This window comes from Myiozetetes cayanensis, unplaced genomic scaffold (assembly GCF_022539395.1).
Source record: "Myiozetetes cayanensis isolate MyiCay16 unplaced genomic scaffold, myiCay2020 scf7, whole genome shotgun sequence".
Classification (NCBI taxonomy): Eukaryota; Metazoa; Chordata; class Aves; order Passeriformes; family Tyrannidae; genus Myiozetetes; species Myiozetetes cayanensis.
Genome location: NW_026087964.1, coordinates 50142492 through 50169156, shown reverse-complemented (window position 1 = coordinate 50169156; position 26665 = coordinate 50142492). Strand labels below are relative to the sequence as shown.

At 37.6% G+C, this 26665-nt stretch overlaps 1 protein-coding gene across 2 annotated transcripts in view; it reads left to right on the top strand.

Moving 5' to 3' along the window:
* GRID2 (glutamate ionotropic receptor delta type subunit 2) overlaps nt 1–26665 on the top strand; it is a 699409-nt gene that overhangs the window by 403553 nt on the left and 269191 nt on the right. For both annotated transcript variants that reach the window (XM_050338709.1, XM_050338708.1), the window contains exon 4: nt 9882–10087. In XM_050338709.1, the coding sequence (XP_050194666.1) occupies nt 9882–10087 (206 nt within the window). The remainder of the gene's footprint in view (nt 1–9881; nt 10088–26665) is intronic.

Genomic DNA, 26665 nt, shown 5'->3' with positions numbered 1-26665 from the left:
AAGTCTGTGGTGTGTTAGTAAGCTGAGGTCAAAATAAAACTGTAGGTGTTCCCGTGTTATCTGTGTAGTCAGTAAACTGTTAATGAGGTGTTATCTTGAGGTTTTGCAGAGGTACAAGATTGCATTTGTACATGCAGTCATGCAAACATCAGAAGAAAAGTGGTTTATTTTGAAAATATTTGAATTCCTGAAGTTTGTTCTGATATCTGCTACTGTGTGCTAAATATCTTTCAACTCTCAACACAATGCTTTATCTTCTGAGAAGCATCAAAATTGGCTTTGTATATTGATATTTTGGCAGCTAAATAATTGAACAGTAATCAAATGAGGAAATGATTTTACAAAGTACTTTTTGCATTTTGAATTGAAGAAATTATATCACCATTGGAAATAAAAAAGGATGAATTAGGTATAATAACACTGTATATGTCAGGTAGTATCATAAATTGAAAAGAAAACCTCTCTCTGAAAGTTTTAACCAGTCAAGAAAGAGATGAAGCAGAAAGACAGGAAAAAGCAGAATTCATAAATCTTAGTTTTGTAGGTTATGTTCTTCATAGGCCTAGTTCACTCGTAAAATATTCTTGTTTCTATACTGTAAACTTTTAATCAGCTGAAAAATGTAATTTAGGAAGAGACTGATGCACAGTCAGAGAACAATTTGTCTTAAGGGAATTTATAACACATATCGAATTGTAGAATAGAATCATAAAATGGTTTGGGCTTGAAGGGACATTAATGATAATCTAGTTCCAATGCCCCTGCCACCTCCCACAAGACCAGGTTGCTCAGAGCTCCATCCAGCCTGACCTTGAACATTTCCAGGGATGGAGCATTTACAGCTTCTCTGGGCACCCTGTGCCAGTGCCTCACCACCATTATAGTAAAGAATGTCTTCTGTATATCTAACCTAAATTTTCCTTCTTTCATTTTGAACCAATTACTCCTTGTCCTGTCACTACAGTTTCTGACGAAGAGTCCCTCTCCGCCTTCCTTGTGAGCTCCCTTCAGATAACGGGAAGGTTGCTGTGAGGTCTCCATTCAACCTTTTCTTCTCCAGGTTGAAGAGCCCCAACTTTCTCAGCCTGTCATGTAGTCACACTTAGTTTATCACCAGGAAATCTGCAAGAACAGACTTGCTGTTCCTTACCCCACCTGCTTCGAATGGTTGCTTATGGCAACCAACAGGGAGCAGTAGTGACCTAAAGAAGAGTTGGTGTGTCATACAAACAGAATATGGTATATATATATATACTTCTTATTAAATAAAGTCACTTGTCTACATAGAGGTATAACTCTCTGTTGAAGAATTGTATAGGATTTAAGTATAATTTTTCAAGTTTGGCATGATTTGAAGGTACTAGGCAGGGAAAATTTATTTCTTTGCAAGAAACTGTTTTACTCAAAGACAACTCCTAGAAGCCTTTTGGAAATCTCGAATGAAAACTGTAGTCAAAAGGAAATTGAATGAAGAGGTAGAAAGCAGATTGCACAGTCAAAAGTACATGATTATAGAATATAGTTCCATGTCAGCCTCCATGACTGAGGGGTGATAATAATCTGACTTCCTTTCTATTTTTGAGAAGCTGAGGTAACAGCTGATACTCTGAAGGATTAGTTGTAGCTTCGTTTTTATTTATCTTTTTTATCCTTTGCTTTTTCCCCTCTTTCTTTCCATTTTTAAAAAAAAAAAAAAAAAAAAAAAAAAAGAAAGAAAGAAAGAAACTCAAAGGAAACGTCTTGTGCCAATCACCAGTAAGGTTAGAAACTGAAGTCTAGTAGGATTTGAAAACTGCAAATGTTGATATATCTTCCTAAACATTGATTCAAATACTTGGGACTATGTGTATTGATTTGCTTATTTACAGGATAATTTCTAATAATTGATGTGTGGTATGAAACAGAAAGCAGTTAATGTAAATGATATTTCAATGAACCTTTAAAACAAGGATTAAAAAGACATTGTACTAGTTCCAAAATAGTTCATATCAGACAACATATCAGTTTGAAATGTAAATATCTTCAAAAAGAAAAAAAAGCTATGCAGGTATATTTTTTCTGTTTCTGATACTAAGAAATTTGAGAAAATTTGTTGTCTTTTTTTATTATGTGTGAAATTTTTGAAAATTGCAAACATGGGGCAAAAACTCAGTCATTCCTACCATTTAAAATTTTCAGTTTCCCCAAAGAAATACCATCCCCACTTGTTAGGTTCCAGAAATTTTGATAATATGAGATTTCATATATAATTATACTTTTGAACTTGATTTACTTCTAATGAATTTGAACTACTGATATATTCTCTAAAGCTAGATCATCCAGCTGAAATAGCTCTGGTAACTCGTCCCTCTTAGTCCCCAAATGACAATATGAAAGAGCTATGAAGTTGGTTTGTGGGTTTTTTGGTTTTGGTTTTGGTTTTGTTTTGTGTTTTGTTGTTGTTGTTGTTGTTTGGAGGTTTTTTGTTGTTTGTTTTGTTTTGTTGGTGGTTTTGTTTTTGTTAGTTTTAATTTGGAAGTTCACCAAATGACATATAAGCTGACTAAAAAATGAGAGGGAATCCCACTGCTGTGAAAGTAAAATGAAGGACTATTATTGAATCATCATGCTAAATTGTTGTTTTCCTCAGTCTAGATCTTAACCATGTTAATATATATCAGCATGTGCACAGGCATGCAAACACTTTGCTCAAGTCTTCATACAGAGTCCAGCTGAAGCTGCTCATCTGCCTTGTGTACAGTGCATTTCCCCAGTTAATAGTTGCTGTCATGTTAGCCATCATTGTGTAAGGAAGAATCACTGTGCTAGACTTGTAAAGCTATCTTGATAAGAATTTGAAGTGCTATTTGTTATACAATGGATTTTCTCATCAACTGTACAAATAAAATGGTCCTTTGTGTAAATCAACCAGTGAATATTTATGGCAGTGCATTCACCTTTGCTACCACAGCTGAATCAGTTGGTATTTATCAGCTAGATACTCTGAGGAAAATGTTCTCAAATCTAAAATGGCATCAGAGGAAGGATGAGCTAATGACAAACCAGGTTTGAGATAAGAAAAGTGCAGAGTGAGTGCCTTGTAATTTAGGTGGAATACAATGATAGAGGTGAATAGCTTAATTTATTATCATTAGTGAATAGTGCCATCTTTCTTTTCTCCTGATTATATTGTGATCTGAATTTTTTTTAGGAACTTTACATCTACTTGGAGATTTCTCATTTTTAATAAGGGTATAAGAGGTACTTAGCATGTAAGTTTGTTGTTCATTTTGTACAGCTTATAAAATCTTCACTGCATATGCATCCTGGTATGAAATACCTGAAACCCAGCATATGTCCTGATGTCCAGGATGTCCTGATCATTAGACTTTCCCCAAGATGGATTAGGGGACCTGCTCCCTCTATATGGACACAGAGATGACAAAGGAAAATTATGTGCGGTCAGAAGGAACAAAGAAATGAGACAAGCATCTGACCCTGTGATCCAAAAAACTTTTGTGGAGGAATCATAGAATCATAGAATATCCTGAGTTGAGAGGGATCCACAAGGATAATGAAAGTCCAACTCCTGGCCTCGCACAGTACAGCCCAGAAAATCACACCATGTGCCTGAGAGTGTTGTCCAAACACTGCTTGAATTCTGGTAGTCTTGGTGCTGTGACCCCTTCCCTGAGGAGCCTGTTCCAGTACCCAATAACCCTCTGGGTGAAGAAGCTTTTCCTAATATCTAACCTAAACCTCCCCTGACACAGCTTCATGCTGTCACTGGTCACGAGAGAGAGGACATCAGTACTCACATCTCCACTTCCCCTTGTAAGGAAGCTATAGACTGCAATGAGGTCTCCCCTCAATCTCCTCTTCTCCAGGGTGAACAAACCCAAGTGACCTGAGCCAATCCTTGTATGGCTTCCCCTCAAGGCCCTTCACCTTCTTTGTAGCCTTCCTTTGTATGCTCTTTAATAGCTTTATTTCTTTCTTATATTGTGACACCCAAAACTGCATGGAGAAGGCCATACCAGTGCAAAGCAGAGTAGGGCAATCATCTCCCTCAACCACCTGGTGATGCTTTGCCTGATGCCCCCAGCACAGGGTTGGCACTCCTGGCTGCCAGGGCACTGTTGACTCATATTCAACTTGTCATTGACCAGAACTCCCAGGTCCCTTTCCACATTTGACTTTTTTTAATGTTAAGGTCATGTAATGAAAGTCAGGAATCTTTTTCTACTATACAGTGTAGAAACCTCAATGAAAAGAAAGGCAAGACACAATTTCTCATGTAATCTGGTGTGAAAGAAAGCTGCAGATTTTAAATTGTCCTGATCTCCTGAAAATACTGGCTCCTTTTCCCTATCACCTGGCTGTGTGAGTTTTCTGCCACACACCTGTTGAGCTTTCTATTAAATGGTGCTTACTCTTTATGTTAGGTGAGGTCTGAGTGCTCCTGCCAGGTTGGTAATAAAAAGATTTAGATGTGTAGTCTGTGAAGGGCACTCTCCTCTGAGTATGCTCTGCAACGGCATTTAGGATACCTGTTTCTTGTGCTTTTTTCACTATCAAATGTAAAGCTGGTGTGTGCGTTTAGGTGCTTATGCTTAATTTGACTTATACTTCATCTCCTAAATTCTCTCTTAGGTCAGAGTCATAGCAAATGACACAGTAATGACGCTGTGTGAAGCTGTCACCTGAATTCAGATCTCAGCTTGAGTAGTGTTATGCTGAGTACCTGTGTTTGAATACATCAGTCAAGCCTTTAGAGCATCAGAGGCTGTGGGCTTTGTGCTCAACTATGCAGGATGCTTTGCACATGCACCTCAGCTATGGCTGCGGCCGGTCTGGTGTGCCCAGTGTTGGCCCTTCTGCACAGCAGTGGTGCAGACCATAAGACCTTCCTATAGACCTCTGCCTTGTGGTGGCATGGTTATGTATGCATTTAAAGGGAAGTTCATTTCCAGCAGAGCCCTTGATAAATTTTGTATGCCTTGTTCTTTGTTTATTAGTGTTTCCAGGCCAACCTCACAGTCTCTTAAATTGAACACAGTTTTGGTTATAGAGAGAATGTTTGGCAATGTTTCTTTTAGATTTCCAGCCTGGTTTAACCCTACAGGTGATGCTGACTGCAGAGGGATATTCTGGTTTTGTGCATACATATGTACGCTGGAAGTGATGGCTTATGGTGAAAAACCAGGAAATATAACCCTGTAGTGACACTGAGCTGGAAGAGGAGATAGCAACTGCAGCTTTAGCATTGGTCTGCATTTATGTGGTAACTTGGGCTTTCATCACTAAGGAGGATAATCAATACTGGTGATAATGGGAAACTCTTCTGCATTTCTGGCAGTAACTGTGACTCATCTGATCTAAACATAAAATAGAAATGGGACTTCTGGCTGGGCAACAGGTTGGCTAGCAAATTCAGGGCAAGAAACACCTGTGTTCCAGACATGAACAGTCCTGTGTCTCCGCAGCAAAGCCATCTGTGCCACAGGTTGCTTGCCAGATTTTTCTGCAGAAGGAGTTTATCTATTAGAAAGATGATTCCACAGTTCAGTGTGGATATGTGCCACTTTCAGACAATCCACGCAGGAGAGATAATGCTGCCCATTCACTGGCAGCATCTGTTCTTTGGCATACGCTTTGAATATGATCATTACTCGTGACTTGCTGCTGAAATATTGGAAGTACCATCATGATTTAAATACCATTTGAATTGCAGGGTGTTTTTATGTGTTCTCTTCTGTTTCATAGCAGCAGGTGAGCGTCACCAATATCTCTATTCTTGCACTGGGTAAGTTGAGGTATAAGCAGAGTCTATATTTATTTCCTGCCCATATTTTTGTGTTGTATCAATGCCAAAGACAAAAGTAGTAAAGAAGTTTTAGGAATCCTGGTTTAGTATCTTTACCTTTAGAATAGTAGTGTTTTCCTAAAAGCATATCACACAGATACGATACTATTGGCATGGTCACCTAATAAACGTAGAGCTGTAGAGTAGTACTGGATCTCTGACCCTTTTGTCCTATCATTTAGTGAGGTTTCAATATAATTGTTTCATAATTTTTTTGTATTCTGAGATATTCATGGCAAGGAAAGACATTTGATCCCATAATCTGGCTTCTGGGTCAACACCAATTATGGAGAGTATCAGTCAATAACTGCAGTGTGTTTATAAATTCAAGTCAAGTGAAATTATGTTCTTGTTTTGAATGGTGGTTCCTGCTTACTTTGTTCTGGTGTCAGAGAAGAATATATGGATTTATGAAATAGAATTTGAGTTTTTAAAAAGGTTTTCCTAGCCTGAGTAAGTTTTGTCCCTGGTAGTTTGATAGTGTATCTAGATACCATCTCCATGTGTTCCTTGTGTTTCAATAATTTTGACTTCAACTGGTCAATTTTACCCATATTTTTATTTAATTTATCTTCATGCTCAGTAATCCTCAGTGGGTGAGCTTCAGGAACTTTAGAATGAAGGGGTTAAAGTAGAAAGAAGTTATTTTATCATTTGCATAAAACTAAGCATATTTGTAGCACTTCAAATAATCTTGTTGGTATTTAAAGCGACAGAAAAATTCTAACATCTCTGATTAGATTGAATCTAATTTTCCTGATTTAGATATTAAATAGAAGCTGTAATTAGTATCTGATTCTCTTATGGAACTTTATTTTTAGGGTATGCATGTATTTTATTCATGGTTAAACTATCCTACAAGTGTTTAGTAATACTGATATTTTGGCAGTGTCTAGAGAATGAGGTCTTGGTGATGAATGTCTAAAATAGCCTAAACGTCTAAAATACCATGTCTTTCTAGTTCATGATGTTTTAGAGGTCTAGACAGGAGACCCAGCTTTCTGATTGTGACAGTCTGACTTCTAGGACTAACTCTGTTGAATTGTTTTTGCGTACTGTTTGATTGTAAGCTACTGCATGACTGCTTCTTCATAATTTGAAGCATCTCAGTATTCTAGTGTTGGAGGAGGATGACTGTCTGTAATATTCTCTAGTTAGTACATATCTGCTGGTGATGCAGGCAGCAAATTTTGTCCACTGTGCAGACCAAACTTTGTTTTCCTTATACTACTGTTTGTGGCCAAAAATAAGCAGTGTGGATGTGATCTTCTTCATAGGGCTGCTGGATTTTTGTGCAACCCAGAACTTCTCTATTTTATATTACCATAACCTGAAGTAAAATGCTAAAATCACCCATGTTTTTCAGAACCTTTAAACTTTGGGGTATGTTGGACTCCATCAAATCCCCAAATGTATAGCTCAGTAAAAAAAGTATTCCCTAGGGTTGGAAAAGAGGAATGCTTGAATTTTGGTACAGTTTTTCCAGTAATGTCAGCATAAAGATTCCTATCTCAGGTGTTTCCAGCTTTTCCCTGAAGGTCCATAAGGTGGATACTGGATTATTCCTCCTAGGCTCCCTTTGGACCATTTAGTGTCTGTCTGCTGTGGCCATTAGCTGCACCTTAGTCACACTGATCTTACACTTTCACCATTGTAGTTTCCATATTAAATTCATATGTGACATCTCTGTAATCTTCTCAAGGTTGTCTCACACACACGTATCTGTCGTGTAGCTGGTGCTTTGCTGTGTGGGGAGTCATGTCATTCTCCCCTGCAGCCCAGACCAGGCATGTTGGCCTTATGTCTACAGGACTGACCACAGCTATGGAGGGTGCTGGGGTCTAGGCAGTTTTGGAGGGAAATTTTAGACTTCCTCACAAATTTTTCTCCAAAAAAGTGATCTTCATTATTTGCTCTGGTCTTTGCTTCAGTTCCTCTGAAAGCTGTCACCTCTCAGTGTACCCCTATTAAAATGTAGCTAACATGATCCTGGTAAACAGTTATATGCCCCACTGTTTCCTGTGGCTTGTCACGGAGTTACCCTCAGCTGCTATCACAATGTGCCAGCACGGTGTCACTTGTATCACCTGAAAACAGACCACGTTAAAGGCCAGCCAAGAGCCCTTTCCTGGTAGACTTTATGACTATTTATGTAACATCTCTTCCAGGGCTTACAGTCTGACGTGCTTAGGCATCCTTCCAGTCTGCTTTCAGTCCGATTTTCCAGCTTTTTGCTGTCCTCTTGCATCATGTGTGAACTGTATCTAACGTGCTTCCAGTAGTATGTATGCTAGGATTAAATAGAATTTCCCCAACTTTGCACCCTCCATAAGAAGGGCAGGGAGTAGGGGAACACAATAGGTCTTCCTGTTGTCAGGATGAAAGATTTGAGTAACCAAGAAGTTGTGAAAGTCTAATTGGAAGTTTACTCAACTGTGAGAGGTTTCATGAAGAAAGACACATAATCAGCCTGTAGCTTCAAATCTGACCATTCCCCTGGGAAATAAATGATTGGGATAAGAAACTGATGGAGCACCAGGGATGAATGAGGGAAGCAGAGCAGGAACTGCAATCCCTCAGAGATTGGATTTAAGACTATACACCTAGGAGAGACCAGATTTAGTATCCTAACGTGAGAAATATTTTCTGGTGATTTAAACCACAAATGCCCTCCAAAATCTGAGGAACCTTTATTTTCAAAGAAATGTTTCTTCAGAAATTAATGTTTATGTTGGGTACTAGTTTCCTTTTTCTCTATTTTTTTCCCATAATTTCTCTGTCACATAGTGTCTGTTGTGTTGACTCTAAAGCTGTATCTTGTTCCCTTAAATGAGATCAGGGTGTGCAGGAAGCTTGCATGCCAGTAGGGAAGGAAGGATGTCCTGCTGAGTGTCCTCTGGGACAGCAGGTCAGAGTGACTGCTGGAGAAAGGAGTCACATTAGGGAACCAGTGGCTTAGCTCCAGAAAAAAGATAGAAACTGCAGTGGTGAGTAGAGGTCAGATAGTGAGGACTCAGTGAGGCAGAAGGGATTTTCCTGAGGTCCAGGAGACCCTGATCTGACTTGTGAAGTCATTGAATGATTTTAAATTTTAAGCTTAAACTTAGGGGTTTTAGATAAAGCTTCTCAAAAGGGTAGAGGAAAAAAAAAAAAAGTCAAGCAAGACTTTTACTGACTCTTGTGGAATTCAGTGCTGGAAAAAATCCTTTCAAAGTCTTGGACCAGCTTGAAGGAGCATAACAATGTGAGGACATGTAAGTTTGGTAGATGTTAAAGATAGTTCAAACTAGGTAGTGAAAACAGTTAGGATTTTACTGATCAATTCTTTGTAAGTCATTTTTAAAGAAGGATTTGCTCAGACTGAGCCAGAAAGCTCTTCTAGTGCATTTTACTATGGAAAAGTTGTTAAATTCAGCCAACAGAGCTACTTTCAGATGAGATCAGGCAGTACCATTGCAAATGAATGTCTGGCTTCTGTTTTGTTTTTGAAGAAAATAAATAGCTGTGAAATTTAGAACAGCATTAAGACTTCTTGATGAGTGAACAGTGCAAGTTTCACGTAGATGCATTAAGCTACACAGCATGGCAGTGGATAACATAGTTTTGAGTCTCACAAAAGAAAACAATCTCCCTCCTACTTTTCTCCTCTTCAGCTGCCCTCCAACAACCCATGCTGGAAGGAAGCACTGTATGTGACGGTCACTATGGCTTTACTACTCTATATGGATTTCAGTGTAAAAGTCCTTTAAGAAAGATTAGGAAAAAATGTGATGATTAAATAAGTTAGGAAAATTGATAGAAGTATTTGTAGGCTTGTTTTCTAGTGGTTCTTTTGGAGAAGAGCTGATCTTTCTCCTGTTTTAGTACTTTAAGAAGTGCAATGAGCATATCTCAGGAAGAGGTCTAGTGAATTTTAAGTGAAAGCCTGTAGGGATCTACCTGACAAAACACTTTTTGTGAGATGGTTTGATCAGTTATTTGTGTCCTTTTTTTCCATGTACCAATTAACATCTTGTTTGCCTTCTGATTTTTCCAGATATCCGTGGAATACAAGAATTTTTAGACAAAGTATCTCAACAGGGAATGGATGTAGCATTGCAGAAAGTAGAAAACAACATCAATAAAATGATCACGGGGCTCTTTGCCACTATGCGAATAGAAGAACTGAACCGCTACCGGGATACCCTGAGACGGGCTATTCTCATAATGAACCCTTCGACAGCCAAATCATTCCTTACGGAGGTATGTGTTTTAACAAGAAGTTACCTTCTTGTTTTGCTGACAAAGACTGCAGCTGTTTGTCAAAAGATTCAGTTTATTTAACTTCATAAAATAATCAAACAAAAAACCTAAAAAGCAAAAGCCCCGGTTAGAAATTCAAATGTTCTCTCTTCAAAGATCAGCATGCAAGGGTGGTTTTTTCATGCTCATCAAGGTTCATACAGAACAGTCTAACATCATTCTGCATGAGCAAAAGCATTTAGGAAATATGCAGAAGAGTTAGCCCTCAGACTTCCATTTGAATCTCATGGTTACTCTATTGCCATTTCCTTTCTCATTGTGTCTGTCACTAAAAAATTCTTTACAACTGAAATTTTTATTATTATTTAGATATATATAATATTATTTGTGGATAAAATGTGTTTACCTAATTGGAATTTAGGTTTTTTTGTAAAATAATGTTTGATAATGATCTTTTATTTACCACTGGCTGATGAAGGATTTGATTTTGCATGAATTTGAAATGATAGGCGTAAGTCATGTTTTCAAGCAATATAGACCAGATTTTCAAAAAGTTCTTTGGAATTTAGAGACAGAAGACTACTATATCACATTTGATTATGAGGTGTGTAATTTTTTTAAATGAGTGGCATGGGTCCTGATACATGGCATTGGGCTGTTTCAAATGTGGTTTTTCATATGAGTTTGTATTCTTCACTCATCAACCATTGCTTAAAAATCTACTTGTTTTCTGTTCCACAGAAACATGCTTTCTTTCCTCAATAAGTTCTCTTTGGACCTGTTTGTAACTTGCATTACTTTTCTTCAAAACTTCCCTATTGCTTTGGTCTTCAGAAATTGAAGATTAAAAATTACATCTGCACATACCTGGAGTGAATTTTAAGAACGTTAGTTAGAAGAGAGGTTTATAAGTTTCTTTTTCAAAATTTTGTTTGCCCTTGTGTTTTTTTGCCTAGACATTTCACTATCCTCATTACACACTGAAGCTTGCTAATTCTGAGTAATGAAGGTTTGTTGCTCTATCCAAATATCTGTAGTGCTTTATAAGATGTACACAATTTGTCAGCATGTTTACACTGGTCTGCGGTGTTTTCATTACCCAGGTCACAAGTGTTTTGTATTTTGGCAATTGGCATTATAAGGTATTTCACATTTCAGCTTGAAAACAGCATGGTTCAGGGCTCTAACTCTGAATAACTCTGTGAAACAAAATAACTCTGTGAAACAACACTCCTGTATTGTTCATACAGAGTAACAGACTTTTCTTTTTTAAAAAGTACACTTTCTTTATAATTTATTTCTACATACTTGAGCATAGTAGCAAAGTTATTGTCATCTTTTGAAGTTGTCATGAATGTCTTTTCAAGAAAGTAAACAACTTATTTTAGAGTTCTTACTTTGGCATTGGCCACTCAAAACTCCCAAAATTGAAAGACTGGTAAAAACCCAACTAAACCAAATCCACAATCTCTGTCCCTCAAAAAAAAAGAAAAAAATAAGAAAAAATAATATTTTTTCAAAAACCAACCACAACAAAAAATCCTGAAAAAAAAGAGACTCACAATATTTCTTATTTTCTACAATCTGTAAGACTACTAGGAAAGGTCTTTATCTTCTTGTGCGAATGGTGTTCAAAGAGAGTCTCACATCAGGTGCCATGTTACAGGGTTTTGCCAAGATAACAGCATTTCCTTGAAATATGATATGTGACTGGTAAACTGACAGCAGGAGCCTCTTCATAGGAAGAGTTACTCAAATTGAAGTGTGATCACTCTTACACTTCATTTCTGTTAGTGACAGGGAATGAACTACATGACTGTGCTCCAATGCCAAGTCTTTGCACATGGAGAAATTTCCTGGGATAGCTTTGCCAATGGATATTGAAAAGTGTTATTTTGAGTCGAACCAGCAGCTGTAGTGTAAGGGCAAACTAAAAAGCCTATGGACTGCCAAAGGGTAACAAAATTCCCCAAAAATTCAAGTGTGGACATGCTTATTCCAAAGCCTGTACCTTGTGCATAACCAGTTTAGCTTGGAAATTCAGTGTAACCTAGTGGATTTAGCATGTAAGCCTTATGAAGATAATCAGAAACAATTGCATATGTAGAAAAGCCCTTTGGGGTTTCTATGGCTTTTCTGCTCAGGAAATTTTGGCTGCCTAGTTGGCTGCCAAGCTGTCAGCTTCTCTCCCCAGACCTCACATAGTCTCTACTGCTTGGTGCCTTCTTAGATGACTGTTTTGGCTGAACCCCTTCATTGTTTAGCTGAGAAGAGGGTTCATTCACTCTGCAACAGCTGTAGTAAGCGTGGTCTTGATTACTATGCAAGTAACAACTATTCCAGGGTAAATAGTCAGACAGTGGGCTGTGTAAATAAGCAGCCTGTAAACTGGACTTTGCTTGTGTAGAATTTATCTTCGTTCAGACTCTTTGGAATTCTGTATTTGAATTCTTTTTTTTCTTTTTCTTTTTTTTAAAGCAGTATTGCTTTTTAATGTTAGATGCTTCTTTCTCTCCAGCTTTTCTCTCTCTAGAGCTCGCAGAGATGAGATCTGTACTTATATACTCAATAAAATGAAGATTAAGAAGTAAATACACTTCTCTGGCTGTGGAAATAAAAGCCCACCTTCTCTTTAACTGTTACGTATTAATTTGCCTTCTGTACAGCATGGAAAGGCAGGAAGACTTGGGAGCAAGTATCACAGCATCTCTCCTTACTGGCTAAAGGATTCATGTAAAGTGAGGGGGAGGGTTCAGATGAATTCCCTATTGTCCTTTGTTACTTTGAGCTGAGGATGGGAGAGCAGAAGGAAAAAAAAATTATGCTGAAATAACGTGGAGGAGTGTGGAGGTATGGAACTAGTAGAGACTGGGACCTCTCCCCAGATCAGTTTGTGGCAGCATCTCAGAAAATTCTTTGCCAGGGATATACTGGCGACTTGTTCAGGTTTTTTTTTTCAGTAGAATGCAGTTCTCTACCCTCAAATAATCACTCAGGTCCCACAGGTGAAGCAAAATATTCCCACTGAAACTTTAGTGATTACTAAAAATTATCTCAAAACCAAAACTTGCTATGATGTCTGATAGCCCTGGTGACTAATGTGAACTGTGTGTCACTTATTTGACTTTATATTTTGGGGTGGCGTTGTTTTCTTTTTCTCATGTATTCTTCTGATGTGTGATGAACTTGCAGGATATGAAAAGCCATATAAGGTAAGAGAAATAAGATGTCCTTGCCAGCTGAGCATGACAACAAAAATCCAGGGCCAAAGTGGCAGAGAAAAAAAATGGAAAAAAAAAAATCACCTGGTTCCTTAGTAAAAGAGCAAGAACTTGTTGGGCCAAGAGAGTCTCTACCATCATGTGAGCCCTGTCATGAAGGCATTTCAAAACAACAGTAGGAAAGGGAAAACATCCCTGTGTTGAACCTACCTGGCTGGTTAGGTGGAGGAGGAGCAAGCCAGGAAAGTCAGGTTGCAACAGAGGTTCTGGGGATAACAAAGCAAGTTTGGGAAGCAAAAATTTAAGATGCAAACCAGGTGTCTTCAATTGGACAAAAATGCTGTCAGTACATCTCTGCATACAGTCTTATTTCTGTTTAGCTAGGGGAACTACCTTATCAACTGTGTTCAGAAATGTGAATGTGTTCTTCTGTCCAAAGACTCAGGAGCAGATAACAGAACTACAAAGGAGGGACTAATTAATCTCTTTAGTTATAGAAAAAAACTAGGTCAACTAGCAGAAGACTTCACACATTGAAAATGCAGTAGGCCACATGTGGAAGAGCCCTAGCATCAGGCAGGGATTTTGCTGGAGTTTTGACAGGCAAGCCCTGGAAGGCCTTGGTCTAGGGGCTGAAGGCACTGCTGCCTTCAGCTTCCCCTCAGTGTAGGGATTGCCAGCCCAGCAAACTCAGCAGATATGACTGTACACCTTGCTGCCCCTTGCGAGGTCCCCTCTCTTGCTTCTGTTGCAGGGGTAGTTACCTCGTACGGAGAGAGGTGAGAACACTTTTTAGCCGGGACACTGAGATTCAGACTTTATCTAGGAAAAAATTTTAGAGCACTGGTGATGTGCTGTTTGAGGGCTTGACAACCTCAAACCATTGATGCAATGAGCATTGACAGTTCCAAGATTGGAGAGTACTACTCTTCAGCTGACTGTACACTATAATAATATAATAATGGCCAGTCTCGCAGACAAGACTCGGGAAGGCTTTCCACCTTCCAGCCTGCGCATCGATCTTTAGGTGAGACACAGTGTGCGCGAACTGAGCCCACCCTTTAATCCTAAGGTTCATCTGTCAGCCAGCAGCTTGGACGGTGGCAGCGAGGTCCTTAGGACGTAGGTGGGTTGCCTTTAAGGGCTAACGAGCCCCACCTGCCCGGGCGGTGATAGCGCGGCGCCTTTACCCCCTAGACCACCAGGGGCTCCAACTGTACACTATATGGTTTGTGTAAATGAAAATAATAACTATTTATTTGCAAAGGTTCCACTCTGCAATAAACTTGAAGTTACTGGACCCCACAATGTCCAGACCTCAAGCATGCTAGAGATATTGGAAATGTTTACTGTTAAACATCTACTTAAAGTTGAGCTCACAGCTGCATGACAGAACTAGGTTATAATTATTTAAAAGGTGTATTCAACCAAACTAGCTGCTGCCAAATCTGAGAGTTGTACCAAATAAGTCCTGTACGTAAGCAGACATGCTTATTGTACTTACTTCTATACGTGTTGTTTTATTTCTCTATATTTATTTCAAAGAAAATTAAAGTTGTGTAGCTTGCAGCGCTGGTATAATCTATTACAAATGATTTTGCAAATAGAGTCCTTTTTTCTATCCCAGGCAGTTCAACCCCCCAGTGTGGGACAATTCTAAAATAAAGTTACCTTCGATGAAAAGAAGCTACACTGCTACTTTCATGAACAAAAGAACTCTTTATAAATGAAATGTTAAAATAGACATGTAAAATTGAATAAAGTTTATAAATTAAGTACTGAAGAGTTCTTGCCATGTAGTAGGCAAGTGAAAAAAAAGTGAATGTTTAAGGAACAAATGCCATTTAAATTGCCTCATGTTATTGAACATTCACTATGCTTTTTCTAATGGTTACTGTGAATAGAATGAGAAGTAACATTTATCCTGTGAAACACGATTATTCCTGGTGGCAAATGCTCTGGTTTTTATTATATTTGATTATTATCTCTCTGTTGAAAATAATAGTTAATTTTAAATGTAATTATTTGAAAGAAATGCAGATTTTTCATTTTTTCATTTAGTGACATAGTGTTTTATGAGGTAGTAGATCTGATCATGAAGAAAATCATGGATTGTTTAGTTCTAAAGATAGGGATTTGCTTTAGTATTACATAGTACTCTTACTAGACTTATTTCTTTAAGCAACTTATTTACTGTGAATTAGGAAAGTTTTATTCAACTTCTCCAAAAAGTTTATTCAGCCTTCGTGTGCCTAAAGTTGTTTGTTTTCCTTTTTTTTTTTTTTTTTTTAACCTTATTTTGTGATGTTTGCATCGTTTGGTTTTAAATATATACTGAGGAAGGTTAGGAAAAAAATAACTAGGTTATTCTTTTATTTCTTTTTATTAATAAGAAAAATGTTCCTGTATTTAGTCAAACACATGATATACAGATACAAGGTGAAGTGAATGCAGCTGAAAATAGGAGCTAAGAGTCCAAGGCACCTGTGTGCCACTTCCACTGAAACCTGCAGTTAAAATTCTGAATTTTCTAGTGGGAGAAGATGGCAGTGATTTTTGTTCAGGTGTGGACAGGAAACATACATAGTAGGATGATGTGGAAGACTCCAGACAATTATCAGGTCCACATAATTAACCCTGCAGAAGACATTGTCATCTATTATTTCCCCTAATTTGCATGTGATACGTGGTACCTCACCTCTCCTTGCAGCACAGATGAATTTGGAGCTATTAGTTACTGTTTGCCACGGGCACCTCTTTCAAATCTTGTAAAGCTGAGCTTTTTACCCTCTTACGTTTAAGATCTGCTAGTTTGCCTTTTGCATGCCTGCCATAGGCTGCCAGTCCTAGGTACATTCAGGAACAGGCATCAAGTTGGGATTTAGGAAAGCTCAATTTTTCTACCATACATATGTCTGCATATCTGTGTATAGTGTGTATGAACTAAAAAGTACTTCGTGTACATATATATATATTTTCTGCAATGGTAAAAGCATATTCATTTACCATGTAAAGCCTACCCTCAGTTTTGTGTTTTCAAATAAACTCTACTACTGGAAGAATTTCTTCTTGTCAAGGCAACATGGAGGTTGGATGAGCAAGGATTTGTCACTTGAATGCAGCAGTGATGGTCTGGAAAAATATCCAGGTTTCATGGGAAACCTGTTGCATTTTCCATTATGCTGAGGAGCCACTTGATGTTTTGTCACATTTGTATGTACATCATCATTTTCTGGGCACTGCTGAATGTGGTAGTAGTTGGTAGCCAGTTTTTCTAATAGTAATAAAAAAGTAATTTTTTAATCATGTATGTGGATGCATGATGCTTATGATGCATCAGATATGCAGCATCATTTCCCTCTGAGATTTTCAGCATTATCTTTGTGAAAGTTTATTAATGATTTCTGGGAATTTTTAAACAATCCTATTTGCATAAATTACAAGTCTGAAGCCTCTAAAGGCAGGAGTTGTTCAAGCAGTTCTCTTTCAGATGGCAGTGATGAAAATGAAGAATCGGCAGCAGACATATGAACTTACCTACTGCTATTTTTATCTCCTTTTCCTATAATTTTATCATAAGTTTGTGTGTTGATTATACTGGATTTTATCCAGTATATATCCAGTGATGGTCTTCACAGGCCGAAATCAGATTTTTCAGTCAGTGACTGCTTCTTTGTTTTTCTTACAAGTTAGCTGAATGCACTAATCTTTAAGGTAATCTTTCTCACCTTAGTGTTTGAGCTTTTTAGACCTCCTGTAGAGCATAATTGCTATTTTTAAGTCAATTCTCTACATCATTGTTTGTGGTGGAATAAATCTTATTCAGCGTTCTCCACTGTAATTTATTGCTGTTAATTACAATGTTATCAAATGTATCTTTTTTGTTGTTTTATTTTTCATCAGCATTAAGTACAGAATTTATAGCTGCAAACTGAAATATAGGCTTAAAGGATTTTTTACTTGATAGGATCTTCCAAATTTCTGGTAAAGGGATGTTCAGAAAACATGTTCAGAATGCTGAACCATTTGAACCATCCTCTAAATGTAATAAAAGAGTCTCTCTGGCTTTTTTTTAACCTGCAAGAAGGGAAGCAGGGATTTTGGAAGTTTTTAGATTTTACCTTTCAGTAAAAACCTGGGAAAACTCTTGGTTTACTGCTTAGTCCAATTCCTTGCCTTTTTATGCTCTCCTATTAAGGCTATCCAGCTGATGGCTAAATGGCTGGATGTCAGAATTGTGGTGTTTTTTCCCTAGGCTCTATGAAAATAGAGTTTATATTTCAGTTCACATTAGAGCTGTTTTTAGTTAGTTTAGATTTTATATGCATTTACTTACCATAAGGTGAAAATTCAAAGACATAACATTTTAGTTACAAAACAATGAAAGAGGAAAATAAGTGTCACTGGTAAAATAAGTTGGCTTCAAAGGGATTTGTATCATATCGTTATTACTGAGACTATAACCTTAAGCAATCCTTTCTGGTTTTGTATTTTCAGGCACAGTGAAATTCAGGTTTGCAATGCAGTGTTGGAGTTCTTGGGAAAGAATGCAAGTGTAACTAAGGTCATTTATTTTAGTGTTCAAAGTGAAGAGAAAACATTGTGGGAAATCTATCCCAACACAGAGGGTCTACATCTAAAAGAGCAGGAGCTGGCAGCTGTCTGCAGGTCCTTTGCACTGATAAGAATTCTAGAATTACGGCTGCACCTTGCTGTTACTGAAAAGTAAGGTTGAATATTAGTAGGCTGGAGCTCAGCTGGTACGTTTCTTTTGGCTTCATGTTGGTTTTCTTTTTTGGTTAAGGTTACTAATAACAGCAGCTGAGGAGAAGCAGCATATAGGTATACTCATCTTTCAATCAGACATGCCTTGTATGTGAAAAGTGAGGCAAAAGCCTCACAAAGTTATGCAATAAAATTCTTCATCTTGGAGTATAATAAAACAAGGAAAGACCTCTACATATATAAGCTTTGACCAACATTTTTTACTGAAATCAGTAGTTAAACGGCTAGTGTGTTTAAGAGAAGAGGAGCTTAGTGATTAAGTACAGAGCAGAAGATGTATTATGCACTTCATGAGAATGTCATAATATTTGCTGTTGTGCAGATAACTGTTTGGTTATGCTTTCCTGTAATTTTTGCTGTTACTCTTCATGGCTTTCAGCGACTTGGTAATTGACATTCTCTTCTATGGGAACTTGCTGGGTCTGCTATTTTCTGGACTAAAACAAATAATTGAGGAGTTGACCTCCTATGATCTTTAAAAATGTAATAATTCTTTTCCTCTTCACTTTGTGTCAGCTATTCCTTTGTTCTGCTTTCTTAAATTGCTATCATAGTTAATTATATTGTCCTGTTGTTATATCAGTGATTTTAATTGGATGTGATAATCTTGGTTACTGATTATCCATCCTCTCTGCTTTTATAGCTTCACTGTAAACAGCTCTTGTTGTGTTCCTCTTGAGAGACAAATGTCTTCCCATTGAGAGTAAATTGCTTCAACCAAACAAACAGAGTAAATAAATTTAAAAAAAAAAAAAAGGCAACAAAATAAAGCACAGTAATGAAGAAAAGCTATTTCATACACCTTGGTAGAGACAGTCAGTGTGTTAAAGTACATATTACCCACATAACCGAGGGTGGCTGATTCATGTAGGTGTTACAAAAAGCCTTCTCTGAACATCTGCAAAACTAATATGCAATTGACTGCCATGAGATGAGAGTCTTTTTGAAATAAAATGACAGCTGGAGAGGATTAGCTTATAGTGCAGATAAGATCTGACATATTTCTAATCCAATTCTTCCTCCAAAGTGATGTTGCCTGATTGGCAGAACTGTTCTGCCTCCTTCCTTTCCACCAGAAAATAGAAGTATAGTCACTGCATTAGCTTACCTTGGTTTCCTTAGAACATGACTGATTTCCCAGCCGCCGTGAAAACTCTCTGTTGAATGTTCCTAACCCTGAAACACATTTAATTGATTCACAGTCAATTAATATCTAAATTGCTTTGTCCATCTGTTAGAGTGAAATGAGAACCAGTAGCCATTATTTCTTCTATTTAAATAATAGAAGAATAGTGCATCTCAGTTGCACTGATGAAGCTCTCACTACTTTGTCTAAAGGTAGAAGTTTATCCCCTATTCCTTTAATGTTCCAAAGACTAAAAAGATGTATTTTGTATAAAATATAAAATATATAATAATATAAAGAGAATAAGATATTATGTATTTTTATAAAAGATATAATAATGTAAAGAGAATAAGATAATTTGTATTTTATATAAAATATATATATATATATAAAATATATGTTTATATAAGATATTACTTTCCATCTCTTTAGCTGTTCAAATTGATGTGAGGTCTTCAAATCTGATCTGTACAGTAGTTCCTAGTCCCCTTCAGAGTGCGATTCAGTGTGTCAGTGTGGCTGTAAACCATTCGATTCCCGGTCAGGGCCACTCCCGGGCAGGTGGGGCTCGTTAGCCCTTAAAGGCAACCCACCTACGTCCTAAGGACCTCGCTGCCACCGTCCAAGCTCGCTTGGCCCCGGCAGATGAACCTTAGGATTAAAGGGTGGGCTCAGTTCCGCGCACACTGTGTCTCACCTAAAAAATCCAATGCGCAGGCTGGAAGGTGGAAAGACCTTCCCCGGATCTTCGCTCGCGAAGACTGGCCATTATTATTAAACCATTCTGTGATTTATAAAATATTTGAGTCCCTTTTGCCTTCTCAGTGAAGAGCTGTTTCTGTGAATGCCCTCTTGGTTTGGTCTCAGATGAAGTTAGACAGTCATCTGGAGGGTAGGTGGTGCACGCTTAGATCTTTATCAGTGTCATTGTCTGCCAGACTCTAAGCTGGGCAGCTTTGAAGAACCAGTGTGTGATAAACTGTCAGCCAGGTTTGAACTGTGCACGTTTGAGCTCAAGGATTTAGCTAGTGCTGAAAAAGCCAAGTAACAGAGCCTGACCATATTCTACAGACCAGCACAAGGAGCCTGCAAAATACACTCACTTCCTGGTTAAAATGTACACTTAAAATGTTATACCACACTTCATATCCCCTGTTAATTCTTTGGCTCACCCCCATGGGTAGCAATGTAAGTGTGGATCTAATTTGTGTTTCATTGATTATTTTGGTTTTTAACAGTTTGCCTTAATTTTAGGGAGTGGAAATTAATACTTATAAAATAAAACAATGTTTTCTTTAGATACTATTTTGCATATATTTTTCTGACACATACGTAGGCCAAAAAGTGTGTTTGTAGTGCAGAAATCATGCCAGCAGTATGCTACTGTTAGAATCAGTATTTAAGGAATAAAGCCTGTATTTTCTGTTCTGTAAATTAGTTAAATGGTGGTGAAACTTCATTGACTTTAAGATATCAGATCATGACTGAAGCCAACTAAGAGATTTTTTCCATCAAAAATTTCCAAGTTTCCTATGATCTGTTCTTCCAAGGTAGTCAGACAGAATACCTGAGAGCCTAGACTCTTGAAATTTCAAAACTCTTGCACTTCATTCCAGGTTGGAATAAAAACAGATTTTTAAATATCTACATACTCTCATACTCTGCAGAGTTACGTGACCTTTTTTTTTTTTTTTCCATTCTGCTTTGCTTCTGAGTAGGCTTTTAAATTTACTTCCAAGGCAAATTTCAGCCTGTTGTATTTTAGGCATGGGTCTTTTAGTACAGAGAGAACATCATTGTCTTTGCTGCTAAGGCATCCATAGAAGGGCATTTAAGTATCCATATTGCCAACTGCTCAGTTGGGACTGAAAGTACTTTTTCATTGTCCATTTAATCAATCTTCATTTTAATCTTCCAGCCTGCCCATTACTGAGGATCCTAATTAGGCTTGCAACAGTGAATCCAAGAAGACTGTCAAACCAGTGTTCAAAGAGGACACAGAAAGCTAAGTGCTGTCTTCAATCTAGTTGACAGACCTATGCAGGCTAAAGTGCAGCTGTATCCACTACATTCACACTGAACAAGAGAGGAGGCAGAACAGGGTGAGAGAACTCATAATGTACTGCCACTTTCCCATCACAGCTGGCTGATCACACCTGAATTGTGTGAAAAGACAAACCCCTCAGACTACATTCCCCAACTTTGCCATTGCCTATGGAGATGAACCATGGGAAACTTGATGAACCTCATTAAAGATGGCTGTCAGATCCAAAAATCACTGCCATCAGCTAGCTTCTGTCCTTTATCAAAGGGAAATGATCAGCTGGAGAAGGAAATATGAAAGTGCCTGTTAAGGCCTGAGATCTAAAAGTAAATGAGTAGGTAGAAGGAAGGACCCTAATATCTGATTTCTTACAGCTATTTTGCCACAAGAAAGCCTGCATATAACATATACAGGTATATGTATTGATTGCACAGAAATAACAGTGAAAGAACTATTAATGAAACAGAAGGTCAGTTCTGATAACTTACAGATCCTTTGTTACTATTGTTTTTATTCTGGAGTTTTGAGAGACTCTTGATATTTTCAAAAACAGTATTAAGAATATATGAAATTAACTGAGTTTTCATTTTTAAATTAGAACTTTATCTCATATTGTCATTTTTGTTCACTATCCTTGTTATAACTAGCAGCTAAATCAGAGGCTTTACAGCATATTGTCTGTCTCTCTGTCAATGCAGTGATGTTCCCTGAGGTACAACTGTTACAATTTGCTCAAGGAGTGTTTTGTTGTGTTTGTACAATACTTAAAAGATGCACGCACTAAAGGTTTTTGATACTTCTAATGTATGTTACAAAAAACAGGAGAAAGGGTTACGTTTTGAGTGCATAATGCATTCGCCTGGGAGAAGAGGAGTAGAGGCCTAGAATTCCCCTAGGAGAAAGTGTTGGAGCCGCTTTCAGTTTTGACAAATACTTTGTTTGGACTATAGAATAAATTCAACAGGATTATGTTTGTTGAGTTGAAAAATGCCGATATGCACCAAGAGTGGGAAATACAGCTTTTAGCCTGCTACAAATGTGCATCCACTCCCGGGACTGGCAGGTAATCTTGCTTGCTGAGAAATGCTACTTTTCTGATTGACCCCCTCCATCGAGAAAAGAGTTGAGAAAGTGGAAAGAGTCAATGAAGGCCAAGGGAAATTAATGATTGTTGAGGATTGAAATAGATGAAAATATTGGCATTAAATGTATTTCCACAGTTTCCTTGCATTCAGAACAGTTTATATAGTTTATACTTCAATACAATTCATATGGTTTCCACTTAAGAGCATTTTATTCTTTTAACTGTTCTTCTGTATATATTGACCTCTTCTTTTTAAGGTGAGTCTTAGTGTACTGAATTCTGCTTTAACACAATATATTATGAAATTCCTTTCTAAAGGAAATTGCCTGGTAAATCTTCCATTAGGCAAGATTCTTGAGATGCCCTGTGTATCAATTGTTACTTAAAATCAGGTGTATCATTTCATCCTTCTTTCTTTGTTGTCATTGTAAGATTGGCATGAAACATAAAATATAATATGGCTATGGTCTTGTTCCTTTTGAAGCTTTTGGTTACCCTCTTAGGACTACAGACTTTGTAGAGTTCTATACAGTTTATCCGTCTTCACCTCTAACTGATCATTTACCGACTCTCAGTCTTAAGTGTTTAATGTATGATTCTCTATTGCTTTGGATAGATCCCTTTCAGCACATTGCTGCCCTCTCTCCCCTTGTTGCTGGTGCTCATATGGACCGCAGCCAACAGCTCACTCTTTTTGTGGGGCTCAGCATATACTGTTAGAGGGAAAGCCTGTCGGCATGCAACTCCCAGTTATTTTGTATCCCACTTATTTTGTATCATCGTTTTTCATGATGACATACTGCTTTTCATGGGGAGGCTGAGTCTGATTCTCCTTTGTGTGAGCAACGTCAGATCATCACACAAAGTCCCATGTGTGGTCTGGTTTGGGTTTTTTGTTTGATTGGTTGGTTGGTTGGTTAGTTTTACCTTGCCAGGAGTTAATGCTCTGATGAGATGCCCTTCTCCCTGAGCAGCACACAACATACTAGGGTGGAGATATGACTTTTTCATGATGCCCCTGCAAACTTTACCAATATTCTACTTTTTCATTTTTTCTTTTACTGCATCCAGTTCAGTCAATCTGACTGCAAGCAAAGTGCTTGGAATTTGAAGATGATGAGCTCTCTACCTTGTGTGCACATTTCTTGCTTGCTTGAGGCAGTCACACCTACTGCACTCAGTAGTACTAAACTGCAACTTTTACCTTCTGGTTTCTTGAGGATTTTTGATTTTCTTTGGTTTTCTTTGTTTGATCCACCTGTAAAATTTAATGCTTGTTTTCATATTCCTTGAGTCAAGGTGTAGAGCCCTATAAACTCCTCAGAGTCCATAGTTATATTCCCATTGCAGCCTGCTTCTTCCTTGTCATGTTGACTTTAGTTCATCCTGCAGTTTGCTTATTCTCACACCTCTACTTGCTCAAGGGTTTCACGTCTTGTCCTGATGGGTTTTGCAATTTTGATTTAACATTATGTGCTACACAAAAATGCCAGATTTTCAGCAAGGAAATTTTCATCATTTTTGCTAGAAAATGCAGCAGTTAATGGTGATGGTTTAGATGCAGAAGACATATGATGAACTGAAGATAAATAGAGCCTTAGATGTTTCTCACACCAAAGAATATTTGTGCAAATAAATAGCATTTTTCTCCTTTTTTCACAATTAGTCTTTGGTTTTTTTCTTTTCACAAAAAGTCTTCACTGATTCCTTTTGTATGACTTTTAAATTATTTTCCTGGTAATGTTTATTTTTTAAGGAGCTTTTATCCATGATTGCTGTAGGGTAGATTTGTTTGACACAACCCACTGCTGTTAATATCTTTTGTTCCATGTGTAGCATTTGATTCTTCTCTCACATTTGTGCACATTCTGCACAAAGAGGTTTCATTTTATCTACATTAGTGATACACATTATGTTTTTCCATACTGGTGATTCCCTATAAATTGAAGTTCTCTGTTTATTAGTGGTAACAAAAATACAAATATGTATTCACTTCCTCTCTTCACAACATGATAGTTTAGGATGGAAAGGGAAGTTCCTTTCTTGTTAAGATTTTGATGACAATAGTTACTAGTTAACAAGATTTATCAACATCAGGAAGTTCTTGTCTCTCAGAGGTGAGCTTTGTCAATAGTTCTTACCCAGGCTTTCATCCTATGGATGGCTCTTGCAGTAGGGATGCTGATGATTTGCAATAAAGCATAATTATTTCCTGCTGTCTTCTCTAGGTCTGTAATGTCTGGAAAATTATGTTTGTGAACATAAATTCAGAATCTACTCTGTGCTAATGACTGCTGGTCCTTCTTTCTGGATTTTTGTGCAACTTAAACATAGTCCCTGTCTTTCAGACATCTCTTCAATGTGTAATCACCTAAGCTTAACAAATTTAACCTTTATTTGTTTAATTATTCTGGGCAAGCTGCAGTATTCTTGTCCATCCCTTATTGCTCAGTTTTGCCTTTTCTCAGGGTCTTCACATCTGCCCAGTGTTTAAATACAGCTGATTCTGTCTAGGAAGTAACTTTGAGGTACAGACTTTCTCACTACAAGGTGCACAGCTACAATCTTTTTTCTTGCAATTGCAAAATCTCTTTCTCTGCTCTTGATAAATACAATCTCACCCAGCTGGAAGCTATTAAAAATACTGATGAAAGGTTCTTTCTCTATCTTGTTGCTCTACTCATCTCTCTGTTCTTGGATCTGCCTTCTTAGTGGCGTAGAACACAAAGCTTTTGGTTTTACCTGAAGCCTTTTCTGAATTATTGAATGCTGCCCTTTTTTGAATTTTAAATGGTTTTCAGATGTCAGATCTTGTTTACTTTGTCCATTTATTACTGTTCATTGCTTTCTTCTGAGTGATCTTGCTTCTACCATGACTTTCCCTTGCATGGGGAAGGAACACTCTACTAATTCACACTAAACCAAATAACTATCCTGCTTCTGACCTTTCCTCCAAACCCTTTTGTCACCTCTCCTATGATTAACTTGACAATGTACAGGCAGCTCTTATTCTGAGACAACTGCCTACTGTGATGACTAATATTCCCTTTCTCCTTTGTGTTCCTCATTCACTTGTCTAGCTATTGCTCTGTCTACCTACTTAACCAATCTGTCTTGCTTTTACACCTCAGATATTAACTTTCAGAAGGCATGTGCTGAGATGGGTTTTGACCTATAGGACTTCCGTGGGCAATGTGCAATGCTGTTAAGAATTTATTTGTGCTGAAGTCCCACGCTCTCATAATTTCCTTATTGCTGTGGTTCCACGTTCCTCTGTATTTCTACTTGCATGTTGCAGTGCCTTTACGACAACTCTTTCACTTATTCAGCTGTTTGCTGAGTTGTGGTATGTTTGCTTAGTTGTGATATGTTTGCTTTAGTGATATGATTCTATGACTCTAACCCACTTTTCATGTAATACAGCTACAATGTTACTTTCCATTTGCAGTCTTCAAATAAATGAAATGCCCTTTTTATTGCTTCTGTATAGCCAATTAAAACTTGAAGTGTGCTTCTTGATGTCATAAAGCCATGCAATAATATTTAATGTAGCTCTAGTATGAAATGGTCAGTACAACAAATTATTAAAATCTGTGTAGAACTCACAAACTAAATCATTACTGAAGGCCTTGGAAACAAACATGATCAAAAAACATATGTAAAACAAAATATGACAGATCATTACAGTTAAAAGCAAAACAGAATTCCATTAAAACTAGCAGATTATTTTGCCATTGTGAAAGAAGGAGATTTCAGTTCCCATTGTTAATTCATTCAAAGATATTATAACATAAAGAATGATGTCTGGAGGAGCTGAGTAATACTGAATGTGTAAGTCTGTGCAGCTATAATGATTACACCATGCAACTTGCATGTTTTCTAATGTACTAAGGTTTTCTTTCATTGATACTTATTTCACTAGTACCTGACCTGATTGTATATCCGCATATTCCAAGAGCATACATTGTTGCTGTGGTTTTGCTCTGGGTCAATTTGCTTTCACACCTTCCACACAATTACTATAAATTGAGAGAGAGGGTTCATGCAGACAAAAGAGAGCTGATTGGGGAAAATAATATTAACATTTATTACTAGCAAGATAAAACACTAAGGACTATATCTACAACAATTCTACTTAGGTAAAAGTACTATGTATTTATAGAAATACCTCTCCCCCTTTTTATCAGTCCAAGGAGGAGAAGCAGTCTCATTCTTCATTCTCTCCAGGTCTTTTTAATAACTCTGCAGCACTCTAAAGCTCTTCTTCTGTTATCTCAGGATGACAACTACTTTTTGTCGCAGCTGGAACTCTTTCTCT